This window comes from Rhamphochromis longiceps, linkage group LG13, assembly GCF_057381845.1.
Source record: "Rhamphochromis longiceps isolate RC_006_pf linkage group LG13, R_longiceps_female_GT1.1, whole genome shotgun sequence".
Taxonomy (NCBI): Eukaryota; Metazoa; Chordata; class Actinopteri; order Cichliformes; family Cichlidae; genus Rhamphochromis; species Rhamphochromis longiceps.
This window is the reverse complement of record NC_140569.1, coordinates 20,919,932-20,941,739: the sequence shown is the minus strand read 5'-3', so window position 1 is coordinate 20,941,739 and position 21,808 is coordinate 20,919,932. Positions and strand designations below refer to the sequence as shown.

At 44.8% G+C, this 21,808-nt stretch overlaps 1 protein-coding gene across 1 annotated transcript; it reads right to left on the bottom strand.

Moving 5' to 3' along the window:
* Positions 1 to 55: 55 nt before the first annotated feature.
* Positions 56 to 21,729, bottom strand: tarbp1 (TAR (HIV-1) RNA binding protein 1). The gene is made up of 29 exons (XM_085428383.1): positions 20,695 to 21,729; positions 20,491 to 20,588; positions 20,333 to 20,402; positions 19,946 to 20,094; positions 19,796 to 19,848; positions 19,588 to 19,685; positions 19,348 to 19,483; positions 19,163 to 19,259; positions 18,818 to 18,907; positions 18,584 to 18,731; positions 18,240 to 18,506; positions 17,703 to 17,800; positions 17,442 to 17,600; positions 17,135 to 17,358; positions 16,779 to 17,010; positions 16,469 to 16,657; positions 16,163 to 16,362; positions 16,011 to 16,082; positions 15,775 to 15,895; positions 15,115 to 15,225; positions 14,886 to 15,035; positions 14,702 to 14,788; positions 14,402 to 14,604; positions 14,231 to 14,312; positions 13,975 to 14,146; positions 13,694 to 13,879; positions 12,615 to 12,739; positions 2,909 to 3,045; positions 56 to 651 (listed from the first exon to the last, which is right to left on the bottom strand). Exons 1-29 carry the CDS (start codon positions 21,617 to 21,619, stop codon positions 471 to 473), a joined length of 4,860 nt encoding a protein of 1,619 aa, XP_085284509.1. The 5' UTR covers positions 21,620 to 21,729; the 3' UTR covers positions 56 to 470.
* Positions 21,730 to 21,808: the final 79 nt, after the last annotated feature.

Here is a 21,808-nt window from a genome sequence, read left to right as displayed (position 1 = left end):
TTAACTCTTTCAGTGCTGAATGTGTTATAGAAAATCACAAATCATTAAATACAGGTCAACATAAAAAAACAAGAGTCATGTTTATTTATACATTTAGAAAAATACAAGCAGTATTTAAAGATTAAGTACATCTCATTGAATACTGTCATTATAATTCAGTCCCAAAGCTCCATAGTCAGCCTCCAAAGGGGAAAATTTCCATTGATGCTTTGGCTCTTCTAACACAGACATAGTCTTCATTAATATGACAGCAAGCAGAGTGGAACATTTAGACATAATAGCCAGGGCTGATCTTTATTCATGACTCTCATTAAGGCCTGAGAGCAGCGCCGATGGCTCCTGACCACGCTGTCTCGACAGAAAGCCCTTGAGGTCATGATGTGAAGAAGCTTTACGCCTTCATTTAAAGTCTCCCCAGGAAATACTTTTCTCAGGAGATCGGCAAGAGAGGTCAGCATCAGGTGTCTTCATCAGCTGCGTTTTGAGTCGACCTCTGCCGAGCCAGAGCTGAGATGTTGTCGCGTGTATTCCCAGATTAACAGGGCAGCGCTCACGTGCACGTTGAGTGAGCGGATGATGCCTTGTTGAGGGATCTCCACGCACACGTCCAACATTTGGAGTAAGTTGGCAGGAATACCTTCACGTTCATTGCTAAAAGGAAGAAAAATAAAGAGGGGAAAAGAGTGAAGAATGTAACAAAGCATACATAAATATCTAACACTAAAATTAATTTCATTCAGATGAATCGTCTCTAATTCAATTCACATAAAAGGAGAGCACATAAATCTTTACTCAAATCCTCTTGAGAAAGGCCACTCACTATATTTTCAGCAAGTGGAGCATTTGGGATATGCTACTATCTTATAACTAAATTACACCTCAGTTAGCGAACTTGCTGCGCATCCTTTCCACAAAAACTTCTGTGAAATCATCCTGTGCAGCATGCAACTAGTGGGTATACTATTCAGTTCAATTATATTTATATAGCGCCAAATTACAACAACAGTCACCTCAAGGTGCTTTATATTGTAAGTTAAAGACCCTAAAATAACAAGAAGAAAAACCCGACAATCAGCCGATGCCCTATGAGCTAGCACTCATAGAGAAGCGGGAAGGAAAAACTCCCTTTTTAAAGGAAGACACCTCTGGCAGAACCAGAGGTTCAGGCTACGTCCACACTAGCCCGTATAGATTTGAAAATGGCGTTTTCGTCTAAAAACGCTCCGCGTCCAGACTATTGTTTTCAGTCGTTTTCACAGAGTTGTGAAAACCATTGAAAACCAAAACGAGCCATTGAAATGGCCGAAAACGCTTACGTTCCAGTACTGCGCATGCGTGAAACGCAAGAAGATTTGGCCTGCCTCGTTTAGTCTGCCGTTTATTTACTTTCCGGCTCTTTAAAATGTCGCGGCAAAATGTTGAGGAAAAGCACCGAGTTTTTTTAAAATGGACTGACAATGAGGTGGAGTTGTTGCTGCGAGAAACACAAAAGTACAAAGTTGCAAAAGCGATTGAGAATTAAACAATTTGAAGAAAAGCTATCTGATGCATGAACAGACTGATATTAATCTTTAACAGGGCTGTCAAAATTGAGAGCAAACAAAACAACTGCTGTATAATCCCCTCCGCTATCTTAGTTTAATTGGTCATATGACTGTTTTCGAAAAGGCTCCGCTGTCCACACAGCCACATGAAAACGGCGTTTTCAAATCTATCCTCTTTGGAGAGTGTTTTCAAAACGCTGTGTTTTCCTTGACTGAAAACGCCGTCTCAGTGTGGACGGAAGGCCAAAACTAAAACGTATTAGTGTGGACATGGCCTCAGGGGGGGGACAGCTGTCTGTCATGATCATTTGGGGGTGAGGATAGAGCGACGGGACAAAGAACCAGAGATTAATAACAACAACTGATGATTAAATGTAAGGTAGTGTCTACTGCAGCTGATGCTTTTTTTTTTAAAACTTTCCTGTGGCTTTGTGACGCTACCCATATCATTTCATTTACGAGCTCTTACCAGGATCAGCCTTCAATTTCTCAAGTCTTTGCAATTATGAGTGAAAAAGCTCTTAATACAGACAGCTAATGAGTGCAAGTCCAATTCAAACTGTAATCAAATGAGCTCCAGCAATACATGCCAAGCAAAGCAAACGCAAAGACTTAATGACTTTGACCCAGTCTCTACTGAGGGTGCTGCACAGTAAGAAAGCGTGATTTGATGAGCTACATTTATCTTCGCTGTGAAAGTGGGTGACATAATAGCAACCTGATGAGAAATTACAGCTTGGCCATGCTGCGCTGAGGAGAGCGCAGCTGTGAAAGCACTCGCATGGGTGCTTAAGCTAACAGCGCTGCTCACACCTCAGTTGCCTGAATGGTGAACAAAACCAGACACCCACACAGAAGCCAGCACTATTACTCTCTCCCTCTCTGCCAGGGCAGCTGCACAGAATGAGGCTGGCTGCTAAAAAAAATCCTGTCACGCAAGCTTCTAATGCCTCAGTTTGCTACAAACTGTAAAAACAAATACACGCACCGACTAGGAATAATTAATAGGAATAATTGGGCCAAAATTAAGACATTTCTCAATCATTGCACTGCTTGTGCTGTTCTGTATAATTCATGGCTTTTCCTCTGCTTCTCGGGGACAGCCAATTATATCTCAGCATGCCCAGACAGGTACACAATTGAGAGGAGATGTGCAAACCCCACAGGGACGCACACTAAACTGGCGAGATAAAATGAAATGGCCTCGTCAGCGCTAACCGTTATCTATGTGACAGTCACAATGGCATGGGAACACTGAGGCCTGCGTATGTTTAGGCACAGCTGGTTGGGTTTAGGGGCCTGAATGATGGAAAAACACAACACGGAGCCTTTTTGGACTGTGACAAAATTAAAAGCTGCCGTACCCTAAAAGCAACAGGGTCTTTTCAGGGAACTGGTACTCCTGGAGGCTGTGACTGTTGGCTGTTTGCTCCACTCCCACAACGCAGTAACCTTCACTCTTCTTCACCTGCAAGAATTCAGTGAGCTCCATCGGCTTCACCTAAAGGACAGAAACAGTGTAAGATTTTAGAGATTGTTTACACAAATATTCTTTTAAAACAACAATTCCAACAATCAAGCTGTGATAAACTGTCCTCGTATATTTATAAGGACGGTAAATTCAGTACCCTTCTGCTACAGACTTTCATGCTGTGATATCAACAGCAGATTTTTCTGCTCCTTGCTGTGGATTAAAAGATGTTTCAGACCAATTTAATTTTTCCTGAGGAAATGCACCAGTCGCCTGGAATTAAATTGAAAGCACTTTTACATTAATACCAGAGGTTAATTGGTCTGGAGGGCAAACTTGCATACAAATCTTAAAAAGACTTGAGCTCAGTTTAGAATGTGAGATTTTATGACTTGAACATCATCCCAGCAGCAGGATCAATACTGCATCCTCTCTGAGAGGAGCTTTGTGCAATTTACACAGCTGGCCCGGAAGATCTATTAGTCACTTACATCACTTTTTTGCACGTATTCACAGGTTCTACAGTAAAGATCACAGGCAGTCGTGCTGAGAATGATCGAGCATTTTTAATTTTCAGCAAAAGTCCAAATATTGTTTCCTCCAGGGAATGATGTATCAAATTATCTGTGACAGTCTCCAGTTTTGCTGCATAATACAATCATATATTCTAATTCTAACATATATGGCAAGCACTAAAAAACCCACCAAAACCCATCACAAGGCAAAAAAAGAGCTTAATGATGACAAATGGTCTGCATGTATATGTACCTTAGAGTGTTCCCTGTGTTTTAGTCACACTTTGTGCAGGGTTGCCATCAAAAGCAACCTGGAGTTGAGTTTCTTCAGGATATTTCAAAAACATTTACCACTTTATCACCTGACTCACTGCTTTATCGCAGTCAGTCACATTTTATTACACTGAGCCCAGAAGTTACTGCTCACTATTTATTGTACTCAATATAAAAAACATTTTTACTTTTATTTAGTAGTGTTGTCAGAGTTTTGTGAGCCACTGTTTAAATTAAATACATGTATTAAAAAGGCCTCTATATTCAGAGTGTTATGTGTAACCAACTTTAAGGTATAAAGGTGAATTACAGCGCAATAATTACTTGGGCTCGTAATAAGACCCTGGCCAGAATCAGAAGACACCAAATTCGTATGGAGCCAAAGTATTGAGCAGCAATAATGACCTGGACACAATGTTAACTTTTGAGTAGCCACTCTTGTATTGTTACAAAGTATAACAGGTATTTGTCCAATTTGTACAGATAAAGTATAAAATAAAATAAATAGTGTGCACACTCAACAAAATAAAAGTACTCGTTGGGGCCCTTTAAGAATTTAGAGTTAAGCTGGCGATAGCCAACTTCAAAGGTCCTTGTGAATGTAACTGGAATGTATGAGTGTGTGGTGTGTATCTTCTTTGGGGTAGATCGTCCTCAAAGTGGTTGGCTCGCCATCTATCACAACCAGAATATCGTCCTGGTCCTTGGACTTTTCCGTCCTCTCCAAAAAACCTGACCGTTGCTCTGTTTCACAAAAGCCCAACACACACTGGCGTTGGAATTGCAGCAGCTCTCCGGATGAAAGGTGAGTGGTTAGCCGACGTTGCCTCTCTCCTTCATCCAGCCACTCGACTCCGGACTTCCAGCAGGTAAGTAGGCTGGCTTTCCTTCCTCTCAATCCTGAGTTTTCCTCTCTTTTGTCCGTGGATTTCTCGGTTTGAGTAGCAGATGCCTCCACTCCTCTTGCTGAGATAAGAAAAACCCGGGACACCATGCACCTCCACCTCACTTCCTGGCTGACAGGGTCAATGCGGCCTGGGTAGGCTCTGATTGGTTGCTGAGCTAGGTGTCCTCACGTGGGGTGAACTGAGAGGTGCATTCAATGGTCATAGGAAATACGACGCTTGTTGATGTGGACAGTTAATATAAAGAGAATAAGTATGATTTTTTTCATCTGGGCTACACCCTCCCCTCCTGAACTCATGCACGTCCCTGTGCATGGTAGACAGTTAAATGATGATTATTTGACGGGTCAAGGAAGAGGGCGAAGCAGGCTCTTCACCATCACTGATGACATCGGCCCAAGCTGAAGACAGTCCTTGCAAGAATGATTTTGCTGCAGTGATCAGAGGATTGCCTAGCTCCGTATAGTCAAGCCGTCGTGGCGGACGACGGTTTCTCTCAGATCTCCTTACAGAATCATTTGTATCCATGTTTTCCCTTGTATCCACTGGGACTATCTCCTCCACTCTCTCCTCAGAATTCGCACCTCTGGTGCCAGCCTCCTGAAATGGAAGTTGCCTTTCTTGGACGTCTGGGTCATCAACAGGTGAGTCAGTTTCAGTTAAGGTTATTTCATCCACTTGTTCGGTCGGTGTGACTCCATTGGTAGATAAGTACTCAGTATCATCTGTAGTACTGTTAGGCATATCAGGTATGTTGCCAAAATCAGATTGGCTGTCAAAAACAGGTGGGTTGTCAATATCAGGAACATTTACAGGACTCTCACTCACTGTGTGGACAGGGGAACTCAACCAAACAGGAATGAGCAAATCATCTTCTTCGTCTGAGGAGTTCTCTTCCTCTAGCGCTGGATTTGCACGGGTTCTTGGCCTGCGTGACACTGGCTTCTGTACATGCTCACTGCTTTCCTCCACAGATAGGTAGCCACATGGTAGCAACAGATCCCGGTGTAGTGTTCTTAGGGGACCATCTTTGTTTTCAGGCTTAACTGTATATACTGGGAGGTTGCCTGCCCTTCTCACCACTACATGCACAGTGTGTTCCCACTTGTCTGAAATCTTATGTTTGCCCCGGATACGGACATTCCTGACCAATACCCGATCTCCAGCTTCCAAGTCTGATGCAGTTACATGTCTGTCAAACCTCATTTTGTTCTTATGAGCCATCTTTGCAGCCTTGTCCATAGCTAACTTGTAGCTTTCTTTGAGACGTGACTTGAGTTTTTGCACATATTCAGAGTGAGATGAGTGTTGTTCCTCTTGCACTGGCAGGTTGAATGCAAGGTCAACTGGCAACCGAGGTTGGCGTCCGAACATCAGTTCGTACGGGGTGAAACCAGTCACTTCATTCCTGGTGCAGTTATAAGCGTGGACCAGGGGTCTTACATGGTCACGCCAACAGGACTTATCTTGACCACGGAGAGTTCCCAGCATATCAAGCAAGGTACGATTAAATCGTTCCACAGGATTGCCCCTAGGATGGTATTTGGTTGTCCTCACCTTGTGGATACCAGCCACCTGACAGAGCTCCTTGATTGTGCGGGACTCGAAATCTGGACCCTGGTCACTATGCAATTTTTCTGGGATGCCATAGTGTACCATAAAGTTCTCCCACAGACACCTTGCCACTGTGCGGGCCTTTTGATTAGGTGTTGGGATAGCAACTGCAAATTTAGTGAAGTGGTCCGTGATCACCAATATATCTTTGGTTCCACTCCTGTCAGCTTCCAGGGACAAGAAGTCCATGCACAAGAGTTCAAGAGGTCGTGTTGTATTAATGTTGACCAAGGGGGCCGCTCTTTCAGGCCGTGCCTTCCTCCGCACGCACCTGCCACACGTCTTCACTTTCCTTTCCACGTCCAAAGCCATCCTTGGCCAATAAAATCTTGACCTTACAAGGTCCAGTGTACGGTCGACTCCTATGTGACCCATATGGTCATGCAGGCTGGTGAGAACTGTGTTGCGAAGCTCAGCTGGAAGTACAAGCTGGTAGGTTTTCTGGGACCCCTCTTGGCGTCGCCGGTACAAGACATTGTTGCGGAGCTCAAGACGGTTAAGCTCTCGGAGGAGCAGTGGAAGCTCAGGGAACTGTGTGCGCACGGTTGGAGGTGGTGTGTCCCCATATTCGATCTGAGAAATAACATGCTTTATACACTGATCGGCTCTTTGCTCGTCTGCCAGCTCTGCCTCAGTTAGATGGGGAATGGTTGGCAGACCTCCAAACTGTTCCTCTTGCCCATAGCTATCAGGTACAGCACTAGGAGACACAGCAAGCACCTCCACCAAGGCAACACAATCTGCATCTGCCTCTCTTTCATTGTCAGGACTGACGCTGTAGGTGAACTGCCTCTCACAGATTGCTTTCACCACAGACTGATTTACAGCATTGATGTTGTCTGGATTACAAAGGTGATCTTGAGTGAACTGTTGTATGCGTTCAATCTCTTTTTGTGATTTCAGGTCGTCCGCTAGCCCTCCGTGTGGTCTGCGTGATAATCCATCCGCATCTCCATTCTGCTTCCCTGGACGATAGAGGAGTTTGAAAGAGAATGTGGACAGTGCTGCTAGCCACCTATAGCTAGTTGCGTCAAGTTTTGCTGAAGTCAGAATGTAAGTCAGCGGATTACTATCCGTTACAACAGTGAAGTGGTTGCCGTAGAGATAGTCGCTGAACTTTTCTGTAACTGACCACTTGAGCGCCAGAAACTCCAACTTGTGCGCTGGATAGCGATTTTCGCTCCGTGACAGCCCTCTACTTGCATAGCCTATGACTCTAAGTTGTCCCTCTTGCTCCTGATACAATACAGCACCAAGCCCGGTGGTACTGGCGTCGGTGTGCAGTATATAGGGTTTCTGGGGGTCAGCGAAGGCAAGTACAGGGGCAGTGGTGAGACTTTGGATGACTGACTCGAAGGCTTCCTGGCAAGCTGGCGTCCAGCGACCTCCGAAAGGGTCTTTTGGGTCATGGTACTGATGTGCACTTTGTCTTGCGTTTACTTTTGATTTCTTGTGGCTAGGTGGGTACCCTGAAGTTAAGTTGTGGAGAGGTTTCACAATGCTGGAATACCCCTTAACGAACCTTCTATAATACCCAGCAAAACCAAGGAACGACTTTAACTCTCGCAGGGTCTGTGGGACAGGCCATGTTTTAAGGGCCGAAATCTTCTCAGGGTCAGTCCGAACTCCATTTCTGGAGACCACATGTCCCAGATAACGGACTGAAGTCTGGAAGAAGACACATTTCTCTGGTGACAGCTTTAACCCAAACTCTTTTAGACGAGTGAGCACTTTCATGAGTCTTTCTTCGTGTTCCTCAAGGGTTCGGGAGAATACTATCACGTCATCAAGAAAGACCAATGCATCCTTCAAATACATATCCCCCATGCACCGCTCCATTAACCGCTGGAACGTGCTGGGGGCGTTCGTTACACCCTGAGGCATTCTGTTGAACTCCCAGAAGCCGAGAGGGCACACAAAGGCCGTCTTCGGTTTGTCTGCTTCTTCGACCTCGATCTGGTAGTACCCTGATTTTAGATCAAGAACAGAGAACCACTGTGAACCATTGAGGGCTGAGAACGTGTCCTCTAGCTTCGGAAGGCTGTACGCATCTTTTATAGTCTGAAGGTTTAGACGCCTATAATCAATGCACAACCGGACTTGGCCATTCTTTTTCCGGACTACCACTATGGGTGACGCAAATGGGGACTCTGACTCTCTAATAACTCCTGCATCAAGGAGTTCCTGAATGTGCTTCCGGACAGCCTCAATGTCCCGTGGGTGGATTGGCCGGGCACGTAGTTTGAAAGGCGTGCCATCCGAAAGTTTTATATGATGTCGCACCTGGTCCGTCCGGCCAAAATCCAGGTCGTGCTGTGCAAACACCTCAGGCATGCCGCTGAGCTGCTGAGTGATGCGCTGTTTCCATTCCAATGGAACTGGGGAGTCACCAAAATTGAAGGTTATGGTGGGCTCTTGGAAAGACGGAGTCTCTGGAGTTCTCTGGGATAGTTCTGACTGTTTGGTCTTGTTGTGTTCCTTTAATAGGATGGTCTGATAAGCACTAACCTCTGCAATAGTACACTTGGCAGGGATGACAATGTCGTGGTCAGACTCGTTGCTTATAACAACTGGCAACTTGTGGGGCCGCCGCTGGGGAAAGTCCACCAGACCGGCTTTAAGTAGCAGGCCACCGGGCAAGGGGGACGATGATGGGTACTCAATTACAACTGATTTTTCATCCTGAAGGCCCTCGCCAAGGGCGACTCCCTCCACCACTACAGTTGAACCAGCTGGAATGACTTGAGGCATCTTGCCAAGTAGCTTCACTACCCCCTGATGGGTGTCACTTGTCTGCTTCCGTCTCAACTCAATGATTTTGAAGACTACTTTGTAGCCATGTGGGAGGGGTTGACGATTGGCTAAGTCAGTCTCTGAGTAGATGTCGAACAGTACATCTAGGGTGTTTGTGCCTATGAGCATGAGGGATTGTGAAGTGTCAGGGACGATTAAAGCAAGTGTGTTTACATCTACTGGAACACCTATAAAGTCCTTTGGAAAAGTTATGGTCATTTCTATATAGCCAAAGTAAGGCACTAGCTGGCCATTAGCACCTTCCACTTCTAAGAGGTCATGTAGTGGCTTGATCCTTTGCTCTGAAAGGTGCTGCTGGTAAAATGACTCAGGAACAGTGGTAACTTGGGAGCCTGAGTCAAGAAGACAGTTGACTTCTTCACCTCTCACAGTCACTTGAGCTGTACTTCTGGTACCAATCAACTGTTTAGGGAGTTGGAAAGATTGGTTCTGCTCTGAATGGTTTAAGCCAGAACATGTTTGTGCTTTGACAGTCTTTGCTGGGGTACTTACTTTGTTAACCTCAGCTGTGATTTTGTCACCATTGTTTACGTCTGAGGGACGTTGTTGACTCTCCTCAGCTCCTGTTTGTCCCACAACAGGAACTGTTAGATGTTTAAAGGTGAATCTGTACAATCTCGCGCTTCCCACTGGCGTTGTTTCTCCTCCAACTGCTTCTTTTTTTCTGCTACTAGGTTGGGGTTAGCGGGGTCAACACAGCATGGAGCGATATGTCCATCTTCACCGCAGTTGAAACAATACCAGGGCTTGGGTCTGCCCCTTTGCCTCTTTGAAGTCTGTCTTTGCATACGTCCATCTACACCATGTGGCTTTGACATCTTACTCTGCGGCTTCCCTGCAGGGTCCTTGCTGTTTGCAAACTTTGTTTTTTTCTGTGACATGAATGTAGTTAGTTGACTTTGCAGACTCGCCACCTGCTTTCGCAGATCCTCAATAGCAGCAATGCTACTCCCATGTTTCTCCTCTGGTTCACAAACATGTGCACCCTGGAACTGTAACTGAGTTCTCTGCTTTGTGGTGCCAATGTGTTTTCTCATACGGTTAGTTTTTGCTTGCTGTCGATCTTCCTCAGAGCGAATCATTAACAACAGGTCTGAGAATTGGGGTGGGCTGCTCTTCTTTTGCTCAAGTTGCAGGGCGCTGAGTAGGTCGTTGTCCCAACATCCCCTGCAGAACTGTTTAAGTAGATGTTTGTCCACTTCTTCACATGCGACTCCCCCCCTCTTCGTGGCTCTGTTTAATGCTAGCTGTAGCCGGTGAAGGTAAGTGGATGACTTCTCACCTGGATCTTGAAGGGTGTTCAGGAATTGAGCGAAAAGTTCCTCGCCATCTTCTACAGTGCCAAAGGCTGAATCTAGAAGCTGCAAATAAGTCACAGGTGGTGACTCAGGCCGCAAACTCTTAACTATATCAGCTGCTGGTGGGAGCAGGCTCTCATGGATCTTTCTGGATATTTGCAGGGGGGACATGCTGGGATCATTTTGGAGCAGTTCAATTTGTGTGCGCCATGTGTCATAATCAGTTTCATTGTTAGGTCTGGGAACCTTACCGGAGAAAGAACGGAGTCTCACCTGGGACTGGATGTGTGGGACAACATCTTGCCTTCGTACGATATGCTCTACCACAACCTTCTGAATGTCAGGTGGGTTCAAGTCACTTACTGAGAGGGACGCTGCTCTCCTTCCATTAGTGAGGGGAACATCATCAGTGGCACCAGTATCACTTGGTGTAACATCTGAATGTGAGGTGTGACACTGTCACTCTTTAGAAGCGGGCGGAGATACAACAGTGGTCTCGACATACGTGGGAGAAGGTTCTTCAGTGGTAGGTCGCATGGCTTCAACATCCTCCCCAATCTGACACATCATCTCCTTCAGCACCTCACCGTAGTCTTTGCCACTCAGCTTGGCTAGTTCCTTGAGTTCCGCCAAGTAGGTTTTTGTAACATTACTCCCAACCGTGGTAGTGTACATGCTACTGAGTGTTTTAATTTCATAGACAACGCTGGGATCAGCTTGTGCTGTGTATGTGTATGGTAAACGAGGTTCTAAACCTTCTAAGGCTGAACTGCTAGAGTATTCTACGATCAGGTTTTGGTAGAAGTTGGACAGTGAATCATCAACAAAAAGGACTCTTGTGATTTTACCATACTGTTTCAGAAAGTCAATGACCTGTTCATCTTTCTCAGATACCTGTGTTATCCCAGCGACAACAACCGCATTAGGTATTTTGACACCAGACTTTTGTATGAAATCCATGCTGGTCATTGCCTCAATATTGATGCTCAAATCAATTGGCTCCTGGCTGGCTCGCCACTTCTGTAACCAACTTTAAGGTATAAAGGTGAATTACAGCGCAATAATTACTTGGGCTCGTAATAAGACCCTGGCCAGAATCAGAAGACACCAAATTCGTATGGAGCCAAAGTATTGAGCAGCAATAATGACCTGGACACAATGTTAACTTTTGAGTAGCCACTCTTGTATTGTTACAAAGTATAACAGGTATTTGTCCAATTTGTACAGATAAAGTATAAAATAAAATAAATAGTGTGCACACTCAACAAAATAAAAGTACTCGTTGGGGCCCTTTAAGAATTTAGAGTTAAGCTGGCGATAGCCAACTTCAAAGGTCCTTGTGAATGTAACTGGAATGTATGAGTGTGTGGTGTGTATCTTCTTTGGGGTAGATCGTCCTCAAAGTGGTTGGCTCGCCATCTATCACAACCAGAATATCGTCCTGGTCCTTGGACTTTTCCGTCCTCTCCAAAAAACCTGACCGTTGCTCTGTTTCACAAAAGCCCAACACACACTGGCGTTGGAATTGCAGCAGCTCTCCGGATGAAAGGTGAGTGGTTAGCCGACGTTGCCTCTCTCCTTCATCCAGCCACTCGACTCCGGACTTCCAGCAGGTAAGTAGGCTGGCTTTCCTTCCTCTCAATCCTGAGTTTTCCTCTCTTTTGTCCGTGGAGTTCTCGGTTTGAGTAGCAGATGCCTCCACTCCTCTTGCTGAGATAAGAAAAACCCGGGACACCATGCACCTCCACCTCACTTCCTGGCTGACAGGGTCAATGCGGCCTGGGTAGGCTCTGATTGGTTGCTGAGCTAGGTGTCCTCACGTGGGGTGAACTGAGAGGTGCATTCAATGGTCATAGGAAATACAACGCTTGTTGATGTGGACAGTTAATATAAAGAGAATAAGTATGATTTTTTTCATCTGGGCTACATATGGTACATCCATCATTAAAATTCCCAAACAGTACAAAAAGAATGAACCTTTTAGACACGTGGGCCTTTAAATACAGAGCTACTGTAACTCTCAATAATGCACATCTACAGATTAACTGAATAAACAGCATTATTTCTACTGCTGTCTGGATATTCTGTGTGTGTGTGTGAGATCCTGACAATCTATTTTAACCTTAATCTAACCATGTGCACTTCTGATCATCAAAATAAGTTTATTTTCTGCACATCACCTCTAACAAAGGAAGCCACAGCTCAGCTGAGACGCTCAGGGACTGGAAGTTTTTGTCATTCACGTGGCGGAGGCTATCCAGAACCAGAGCGCTGGCACCGAATATTTCACAAGTCCGGCAGAGACCTGCAGCAACAAAGACAGTGTGTTTGATTTGGGTGGGGTTTTTTAAAATAAAAATGCTCCATGACATCCAAAGCACAGGAGGTTAATAAAAAGACTGTTCCAGTTTTGAGTTTCCTAGAACACCACTGTGTGTACAAAGAGATGCAAATTGAGTCTGGGATTCAAAGTAAAACATTTACAGAAGGACCAGGCTAACAGTCTTTCTTGCATTACACAGTATCAATATTGGCTTAAAAAAATCTTTTTCCTCTATAAACAAATTCTCATTGTGTTCGTGCCTTATCACCTGAGACAACAGCACTCGAGTACACTTTCAGAGAACATATATTATGTGCTTGATGAAGGCAGGTGCAAAACCGTGTAAAACCAGATAAGATGGATGTGTTTCTCTGTTCTTCTATATCATTGTTACGAAACAGAAATACACTGACATTGTGTAAGGGGTTTGTGCAGGGGGAGGGGCTTCCACACAAGGTAAAACTGAGAGCCGAGATCCAGGGAAGTGCAGAGTCATTTCAAGTCATTCTGGAAAAGCAGCTCTCATAATCTAGCTAAAAGGAGTTTTCACTTGTGGTTTCGAAACTCCTGATTGGCTGCATTTAGGACATAAGGGCAATATGAGTCAATTGTGGTCATGCTACTCGTGACCTCAAGTTCTCAATCTGTGGAAACTGCAGTAAAATTGTGGTGCTCTCAAAATAAACAATAAAAGTAATAAAAGTTGGTTAAATGATTTATTATTTAACAGCTCACTTTGTGTTTACTAGCAGCAACACGCACATGTTGTGTGTATATATCTCTACAGCTGTCTACCTACTGTCTACATGTGAGGTGTTCAGGGGCCATCTGTAAATTGCAGCTGCAGAAAACAACTCTGCTTACTCGCTCCCTAAACGTAACCCGTACTAGTAACCAAAAATGTCCAATAATACATTGATGTGTGGTGCTCCTGACCTCCCAGATTGGTGGGCTTGTCGATAAGCGAGGCCACAACCAGCAAGGCACCGTGCAGTTTTCCCAGTCTAGCAGCCCTCTGTGGTGGAACCAGCTGAAGTTCAGGCTCCTGCTCCTGGATGCCCAGTCTCCAGGGCGTGATCTTCTTTTGCACCTCAGCCCAGCGTTCCTCCTTATCCTGCTCACCTGGAAGACATAAAGCCATGACGGTCAATAAGAGAAACCTTATCACTGACTGGTGCTTAAGAGTGTTACTACTACTACTACTGCTACTACTGTACTTCTGTCTTGCTGGATCCAGTCTCCAGGTTGAAGCTGGTTCAGATCAAGAGCAGGATTTCTCAAAGGCAAAGATGGACCTTCTGAGAAATATGAGAGTTTCTCAAATTTCCAGGGTGGTATCCACTCATCATCAGCCAACTCAGAAAGACTGGGAAACGTACAGAATATTGTCTAGGAAAGCAAAATAAGAAAGAAAACAAGCATGTTAGACTGTGTTACTATATTTTAGCAGGATTTAATTGCAAAATAGCGTACCTCAATACTGTAATCCCTGATTGGATGAAAGGCACCAAAGAAGAAGTGCTCCTGAATCCTCGTCCAGTTTTTGTTGGCATTTCTACATGTGAGACAGCAAATATGTACTAAAGCATATTAGCCTGATGCAAAGAACAAAACCTGCCAACATTTGAACCGCTCTGCTCTCACCCAGTGCTCTGCATGGCTTCAGCCTGGTTCAGACAGGCCTTGATCACAGAGGAAAGCCCCCCTAAACCATCTGCCTCTTCCACGTGGTTTTCCGCCAGGCTCCACACCCTTTTCAGAGCCAGTAAGGCATACAGGCGCACGCTGAAGTTATGGTTAAAACACGACTGCAGGATGACGTCTAGTGCTTTTCGCAACTGCGCCGCCTTAAGATATAAAAGAAAAAACACAATGTGAATACTCAAGAGTTTATTAATAAAAACAAATACTGTCTGGGTGGGAAAAAATAATTAGCGATACTACCTTTTCTTTAAGATTAGGAAAGATGACACTGAAATGTACGAGAACAGATAAGAAAGTGCAGACGCTCGTCTTAGTCTTTTCGTGATCCTGCACAGAAACAAGCACCAGAAGTGGTTTATAATTTAATTTAGAATGAAAAACCATTCCCTCCAGTTCTACAGAGTTTGAAAGAGCTGGAGCTCACCAGGCTGAAGCAGGACCAAAAGCTGTCAGTGTGTTGTGGATATCGGACAAGGATCAGAATCATCATCCATTCGATCAGGTACTTGACAGAAGCCTGGTTACTGCAAAATCCCGCTTCAAACACACGACCCCACAAAGTGGCAACAAACTCCTGCAAATGAAAGCGCAGTCACTCACAGAGAGGATCAGTCGATCCTGGAAGATTTAAGGTGAGTGTATGACTATCTTACCTCTCGGAGTTTGGGCAGCAACAGCAGCAGTGTTTGCCATACTCGGTTTTTAACACGATGTTGCAGGGAGTTGCTATAGTAACGCACTTTTGACCTTGATATATCATTATCCTGTAGAAATGAAACAAAAATCATGGGAAAGGATGCAAAGTGGCTGTAACTGCTACTTCGCCATTTATTTAAAAGAATCAGGAGCTCATCTAGTCCACAATCCATTGCAATTCCCAGGTTATTGCCCATAAAACGACAAGTGTCACCTTGATCTTGAGCAGAATTTGGGTGAACATCTATGAGATGATCATTGTGTGACCAAATTATGACCAAAACTGTGGGTTAATAATTCTTGTGAACTGTGACAGGATGGACGGATAACAAATCCTCGCCGTGGAATAAGCTCTAAGGCTAATTCCGCATTCTGATTTTCTTTGAAAGCTGTGAAAGAGTTTAACTTCAATTTAATGCCTGTATATATTAATTTGCATATATTTGTGATCTCCAATCAGTCACAACTGATGGATAAAGAGTAAAAAAAAAAAACTATCATCATACAACGATCCACTTTGGAAGTTTGATTGCTGGCAGTCATGTAGACCTGGAGTCTCACCACACCACAAAAAACCCCAAAACACACTGCTGTGAACCTGACAAGGCCAAACGCACCTTTTTCAACAGCTCCATTGCCACTTCCTCCATTAGTCTTTGATGCTGGAGATTAGAAGAATCCAGGTGGCACAGGAAAGCCAGAACACATGTGCGAGGCAACTGATCATCTCTGTTATCACTGGAAAATAAAAACAGTTGTTCAGCTGTGGAAACATCCACACAGCAAGAGAGACCTCTAGTGGCACTATTATAAATCATATCAATAAGAAGTGAGCTTTCACTGAATTGTTTACCTCGTTACTGCGACATTAGCTGCACACTTTTCACCAAGTTGCTCCACATATATTTGGACATCCTGGACGAGTCTTGGAAAGAGCACGATTAAATAGTTAAAACAGCTCTAAGAAGCTACTAAATAAATGTGAAAAATGCGGCTAAGCCTTACCGTTGATCTCTCCTGAACACTGGACCGTAAACACAAGCTTCTGTAATTATGCTGATGTGGTTGAAAATACTAGAAAACACCGTGTCGGCCTGGTCACCGCTGCCTCCACCTGCAGGCAGCCACATCTGACAGCAGTGTTGAAGCAGTACGCCAAAAACTCCACTCTTTGACTGAGACAACTCCATCAGATCACGGGCGATCTAAAAACAAACACAGACCCAACAAATATTAATATTTCATTATTGAAATTACATTTTCAAAGTCCAAATTTCTGTCTCGCTTCTTTCCTGCTGTGAGGTGAATCACCTGTTTCAAAGTGGCCGCCAGGGTCGGAGACTGAGCTTTTGTCAGCTGAAGCAGTTTATGGTGGAAAGCCGTGGAGATGAAGCCTTTAAGTGCCGGCCAGAAGTCATTGGCATTAGTGCTCAGGCCTTGTACCAGCTCCCAGCTCAGACTCACAGCCTCCACACACAGGGCCTCTTCATCACGCACTAACTGGAATCAAATGTCACCACAACAGACGCACCATGAGGAAATCGCTTCATTGGCAGTTAGTTTACAACAAATTATTCACATAAAAACTGGAAGAAAATGACTGATATGAAATTAGCCTCACTTGCGGCAGGACTGTCTCCATAAAGGTGAATACAGGGAGCACCAAGTCACTGGGCAGGAGAGCCAGGGCCTCCACACTGCAACTCAAAGCAGCCTTGAGAGTCTCAGCTGCTTCTACAGACTCAGGAATTCCAAAAGCCTTAATCAGGAAATTCAGACAAATCCACTGGTCTCGCATAAAGTTGGCAGAGAAGCGTCCCCAGTCCTGTAGCAGATCTTGAACTTCCAGATCACTACCAAAAGAAGAAACAGGCCCATCGCTCATTACGGCAGCCGAGAACTTATATTCATCTGAATTAAAGTCTTTAGTTAGTTACTTTAGTTAAAAAAAACTAAAAAAAAACGGCTTCCACTAACCAGTCTATTGTCTCTGGTTTCAGTAGACGTTGATTGACATTTCCTAGAGATGTCTGACTGTGTGAGGAAGGCAGCTTTGGGCTGTAGAAGTATTCATTCAGTGATTTCAGAGCAGAAACTGTCTCTGGTTGCTTGTCAATCACTTCATGCTCCATAACACCACACACCGTGGCCAGCGACGCCATAGTAACTGCTCTAGTTACCTGGTATGCTAAAGAGGGGACCTGGCAACAACAATCAGTGAAACAATCAAAATAGTGACTGAAATCCTGCCTAATGAGAGAGACATTAAAGTTTAAGTTGGTACCTGCTGGTCTGGTTCTCGCAGGACTGTGAGCCCGTACTTAATCAGTTTAGAGAAACCACTGTGAGGAATCTTGTTGTGGTATTGTGGCATAGAGCGACACATGACAACCAGCTGCCTCAGGACATAAAGATAGAGCTCTGCTCGCTCGATATCAAACACCTGTTAAAAAAAAACAGACAACATACGTGCAGACGTCAGAGTTGGCTACCAGGGGCATCTGTGTAATTGGACTGAGACTGGCCTGCTTGACTTGCTAAATACCTCCTGCAATTCCCCACACAGCCGCCTAAAGATGAACTCCTGGATGGGATCAAGAAGCCTTAAAATCGCCATCTCAGTAGATACCATCACACTGTCCCCTGTGAAACAGAGAGAGAGGTGGAATGTAATGAACATGACGGCGACGGTTCTGGACAAAATAATCAAAAAATAAAGGGATAAAATCAAACTATAAATCAATATAAATGTCCAGTGTTTCCTAATAAAGAGGTAGCAGAAGTACTGGGAAAAACAGCTTAATAATCAAAGGCAGTGATATCAAACTCATTTCCCATCGCACGCCACATACAGCCCACTTTAATCTGATATCATAAATGTCACCAATAGATGAAAGAAAAAGATAAAATATGCAGATCTCTCACCATCAAATACGGATGTAAAAGTGACATTTACAAGGACGTATGTTATACAATATAACACCAAATAATAATTTGGGAGGACAGGTTTAATGATTTGTTCAGTGAATAAAAAAATCAGATAGAACAGCTCGGACAATAATTCAGCGCTATCCTTGCAAACCTTGCTCCGCTCCGTCCTGTTGACTCCTTGGGATTTCTCTGAGCTGGAACAGTCTGAGCACCAGCTGCAGGCTCTTGTCACTCTTACGCAGAGGCAAGTAGATATTGGTGCTGACTCTGCTCAGGGTCTCCAGCAGTGGTGATAAAAGCGACTCCAGGGTGTTGCTGATCTCTGCCCCAGATTGACCCCTCTCCATGTCCACACACAGCAGAATAGCTCTGGCCAACCTATCGGCCTCTCTGGAGTCAGGTAACCTCTCGGTCTGACCTGGGAGAAGATAAAAAGCCTTAAAATATACACACACCAAACCAGCAGATACAGCGACTGTATCACTTCAGACTCACCTGTGCTAGCTGGGACTCGAAGATAGGAGACTATTTCGCCTTGAACATAAGCTCTTACGGTTTCCTTACTCGTTAAAGCACCAGTGCAATCTTCATCTGTAATCCTGGGCTTGAAACTGCCTTCATTTTCCAACAGCCAAGCACACAGCTGCAGTGATGCCCCAACATGTAGGATAATGATTAGGTAATCACAGTTTGCAATCTGAATCATGTTCCATTGTTGATACAGCGTACCTGCTTCCAAAGCTGCGTCCCTCTACACAGCGACTCGTCTGCACGGAAATGCGTCAGGAAGCTAAAAACATCATCGAGGGTAACTTCACTCTGACAAAAAAAACAAAACACAAAAGCTCAGCTATTGGACTGAATAACTTAAGCTATAGTCTTACAGAAAATCTAGTAGAAGAGATCGATAAAAAGAGTAAATTAAAGTAAACACATCCATGTGATGCTGTCATGGCAATATAGACCAAAATATCAGATTTTTTGGTCGTAGAACAACAAAAGCTTGATCAACTCAGTACTTGGAAGATGTGCTTAATAAAGAGTCCAGTATTTTGCGTCGCACTTCTGTCTTACCACAACTGTGAGAGAGAGGGCACTGTTCAGCAGGAAGCACTGGGCAGCTCCTCTTAAGAGGACTTGATGAGTGATCATGGTGCAGCGCAGGACGTCCCTGTACAGACAAAAGACACACAATGACCACTTTATTAAGTGTCACCAGCTTCGACAGAGTATGTCTAAGTGTAACCACTGTAAGTTACCTCAGAGCAGTGAGCCCGCTGGTCCCCAGTAGTGGACAAGGGGGAAGTTTGGACAGGGCCTGACAGAGGAAGAGGAGGGGAACTGCACACCAGTGTTTAGAGCCCAGCTGCTGAATCAGCTGAAGCAAGACATAACCTACAATGTGAACACAGTAGTCAGAGGTGGATTTAGCAATTTAACCATGAGCTGTGAGAGGACTTTGTTCATAAGTGTTCGCTGTGGCTTCTGTGACCCTTTACCTCTATGCTCTGTTGGCAGGCTACTGAAGAAGGTAGCCAGAAAGACTTCGAGTTTAACCCCCAGTTCGGGACAGTCTCCCACACTCTGACCAACTGACCTATATGTGGAAAGAAGCTGGGTTAATTAAGGCTAGTGCAAAGCAGTACTTAACATAATAATCCCTGCATTACTATTACTTCCAATTGTTAATGAATGTTAAATTCTCACCTGTGGAAGAGGGATGTTTCCGAGAGAACATCCATAAAGGGGCCAACGATGAACTTAAGAGCAAAGCAACAGAAGAGGAAACTTTAATGCACGCTTTTAACTTTGTACTGAATGAAAACAATCAAGAGCCAAGGAACAAATTAAGTCTACCTGAGAAAAGGCCAAAGCAAAAGTCGGCTGCTGAAGAACCCGGAGCTCGAGCAGATGACACACTCCTTCTCGCATTAAGGATTTATTCTCACTGTGGAACATGCGCTGGTACACACACAGCAGCCAGGAGGGGTGGAAGAGTCCTTGACCTGAAACATTAGAAACAAACTACCACTCTGAGATCTTTCACACTTACTTTACAGTTACTTTACTTTTCAAAGAATTTAAGTGAGAAAAAACTGACCAAGGGATTTTCTACTTGACTTATGTACTTCTGAAAGAAGGTATAATCAGTTCAGCCCATTTCATTCACAGAGGCCTAATAAGCTGGAAGACTCGCTACATCGAATCTACTTTTAAAAGGCTGAAATAATGTTTTTTCCTTGCCTTGATCATCATTCGCTGTTGTTTGGATCAGTGTGTCTATCCTGTTTAAAACTGGCCGGACCACGTGAATCTGCAGAGGGAGAGGAGGAACAGTAAAACAGATGTATCGAGATCCCTCCTTGGAAAAAGCAGTCAAACACTGGTGCAGGATATCCTACTTGGTTTTCCTCTAGAGTCTCCATCACCAGTACGTAATCCTCCCAGAACTCTCTGAGCAGCTTGCTCTTGCTGAAAGCCCATTTAAACAAGTTCTCATCTGCAACAGTTTAGGAAAAAAAGTTGTCTGACAAGCCATAAAATAACAGTAAACCTAAAACTGGCCTAATGTCTGCTTTCAGTGTGTGCGTGTTTTTTTTTTATACCTTCCCCTGTTGCAGAAAGAGGACAGTCTAATCCATCCTCTTCAGACAGGGCTGCACACCTTTTCAGCAGGAACAGTGCTCTCTTTCTTGACACGCTGTCTCTGTGGATCAGTCCATCCTGAACCATCCTCCAGAACTGAAGGGACAGACGAGGGTCGGAGTCAGAGCAGCAGGAAGAGGGGAGGTGGTGGTGAGGTTTAAGGAGGTGGTCTGACAGGGCTGTCAAACACAGCAGAGTGCGCTCTGTAACCGCAGGAGTGCGGTCGGTGGAGTGCCAGCTGCATAGATCATCCAGGATGAGCTTGAGGATGCTTATTAACCGCTCACTGCTGAGGCAGTTCAGCAGACTTAAGATGACCCTGACTGGCTTGGAGACCAGTGCATCAGGGAGTGTCCTGATGGAAGAGAGACTAGAAGACACGGTGGTATGTGTGAGCTGTTCATCTGCTGCCAGAAACGGCAGAAGAGCAGCTACCACTTCACTCGCAACCTCCACACTGAGTCTTCCCGGAGAGGTCAGCTCTTCCTCTGACAGATGGAGTGAGGGCAGGATGGACTGACAAACTCGCCTGCACACAGCCTCGTTACAGAGAGGTACACTCACACTCAGTAGTCTGCACGCAGCTGCTGTGCTCTCCCTGCACCGCACACCTTCACCTGCTTCAGCCGAAATTCTGGAGAGGAAAGGCAGACACTTGGTCCAAAGGACCGACTCAACTTTATCTAAAACACAGCGTCTCTTTGCATCTGGAAACGAGGTCGAGTCCGGCTCGATCAAAAGCGGTCCGACTCCCTCAATGAAAGCTGTCAGCGCCTCCACCCGCTCCGTGTCTGGCCACGACTCACTCGGCCAGGAAAGAGACTCAAAAAGAAGGTCGTAGTCAGGCGAGCTGGATAACACTGCGTTAATTAAAGCGGAATACATTGCGAGCGTCTGTTAAATTGCTAGGTATGAGCATAGCAAGCGAGCTGCTACCGGCTGCTACCCAGTAGCAGCACGTTTTGATAAAACAGAACGTAAACTTCCGTAAACGTAATTCCCAACTCTCGCGAGAAATGTGAGGCAGAAAAGAATCTAACGCTGAAAAAAAAAATGCAAACTGCTCAAATTTAA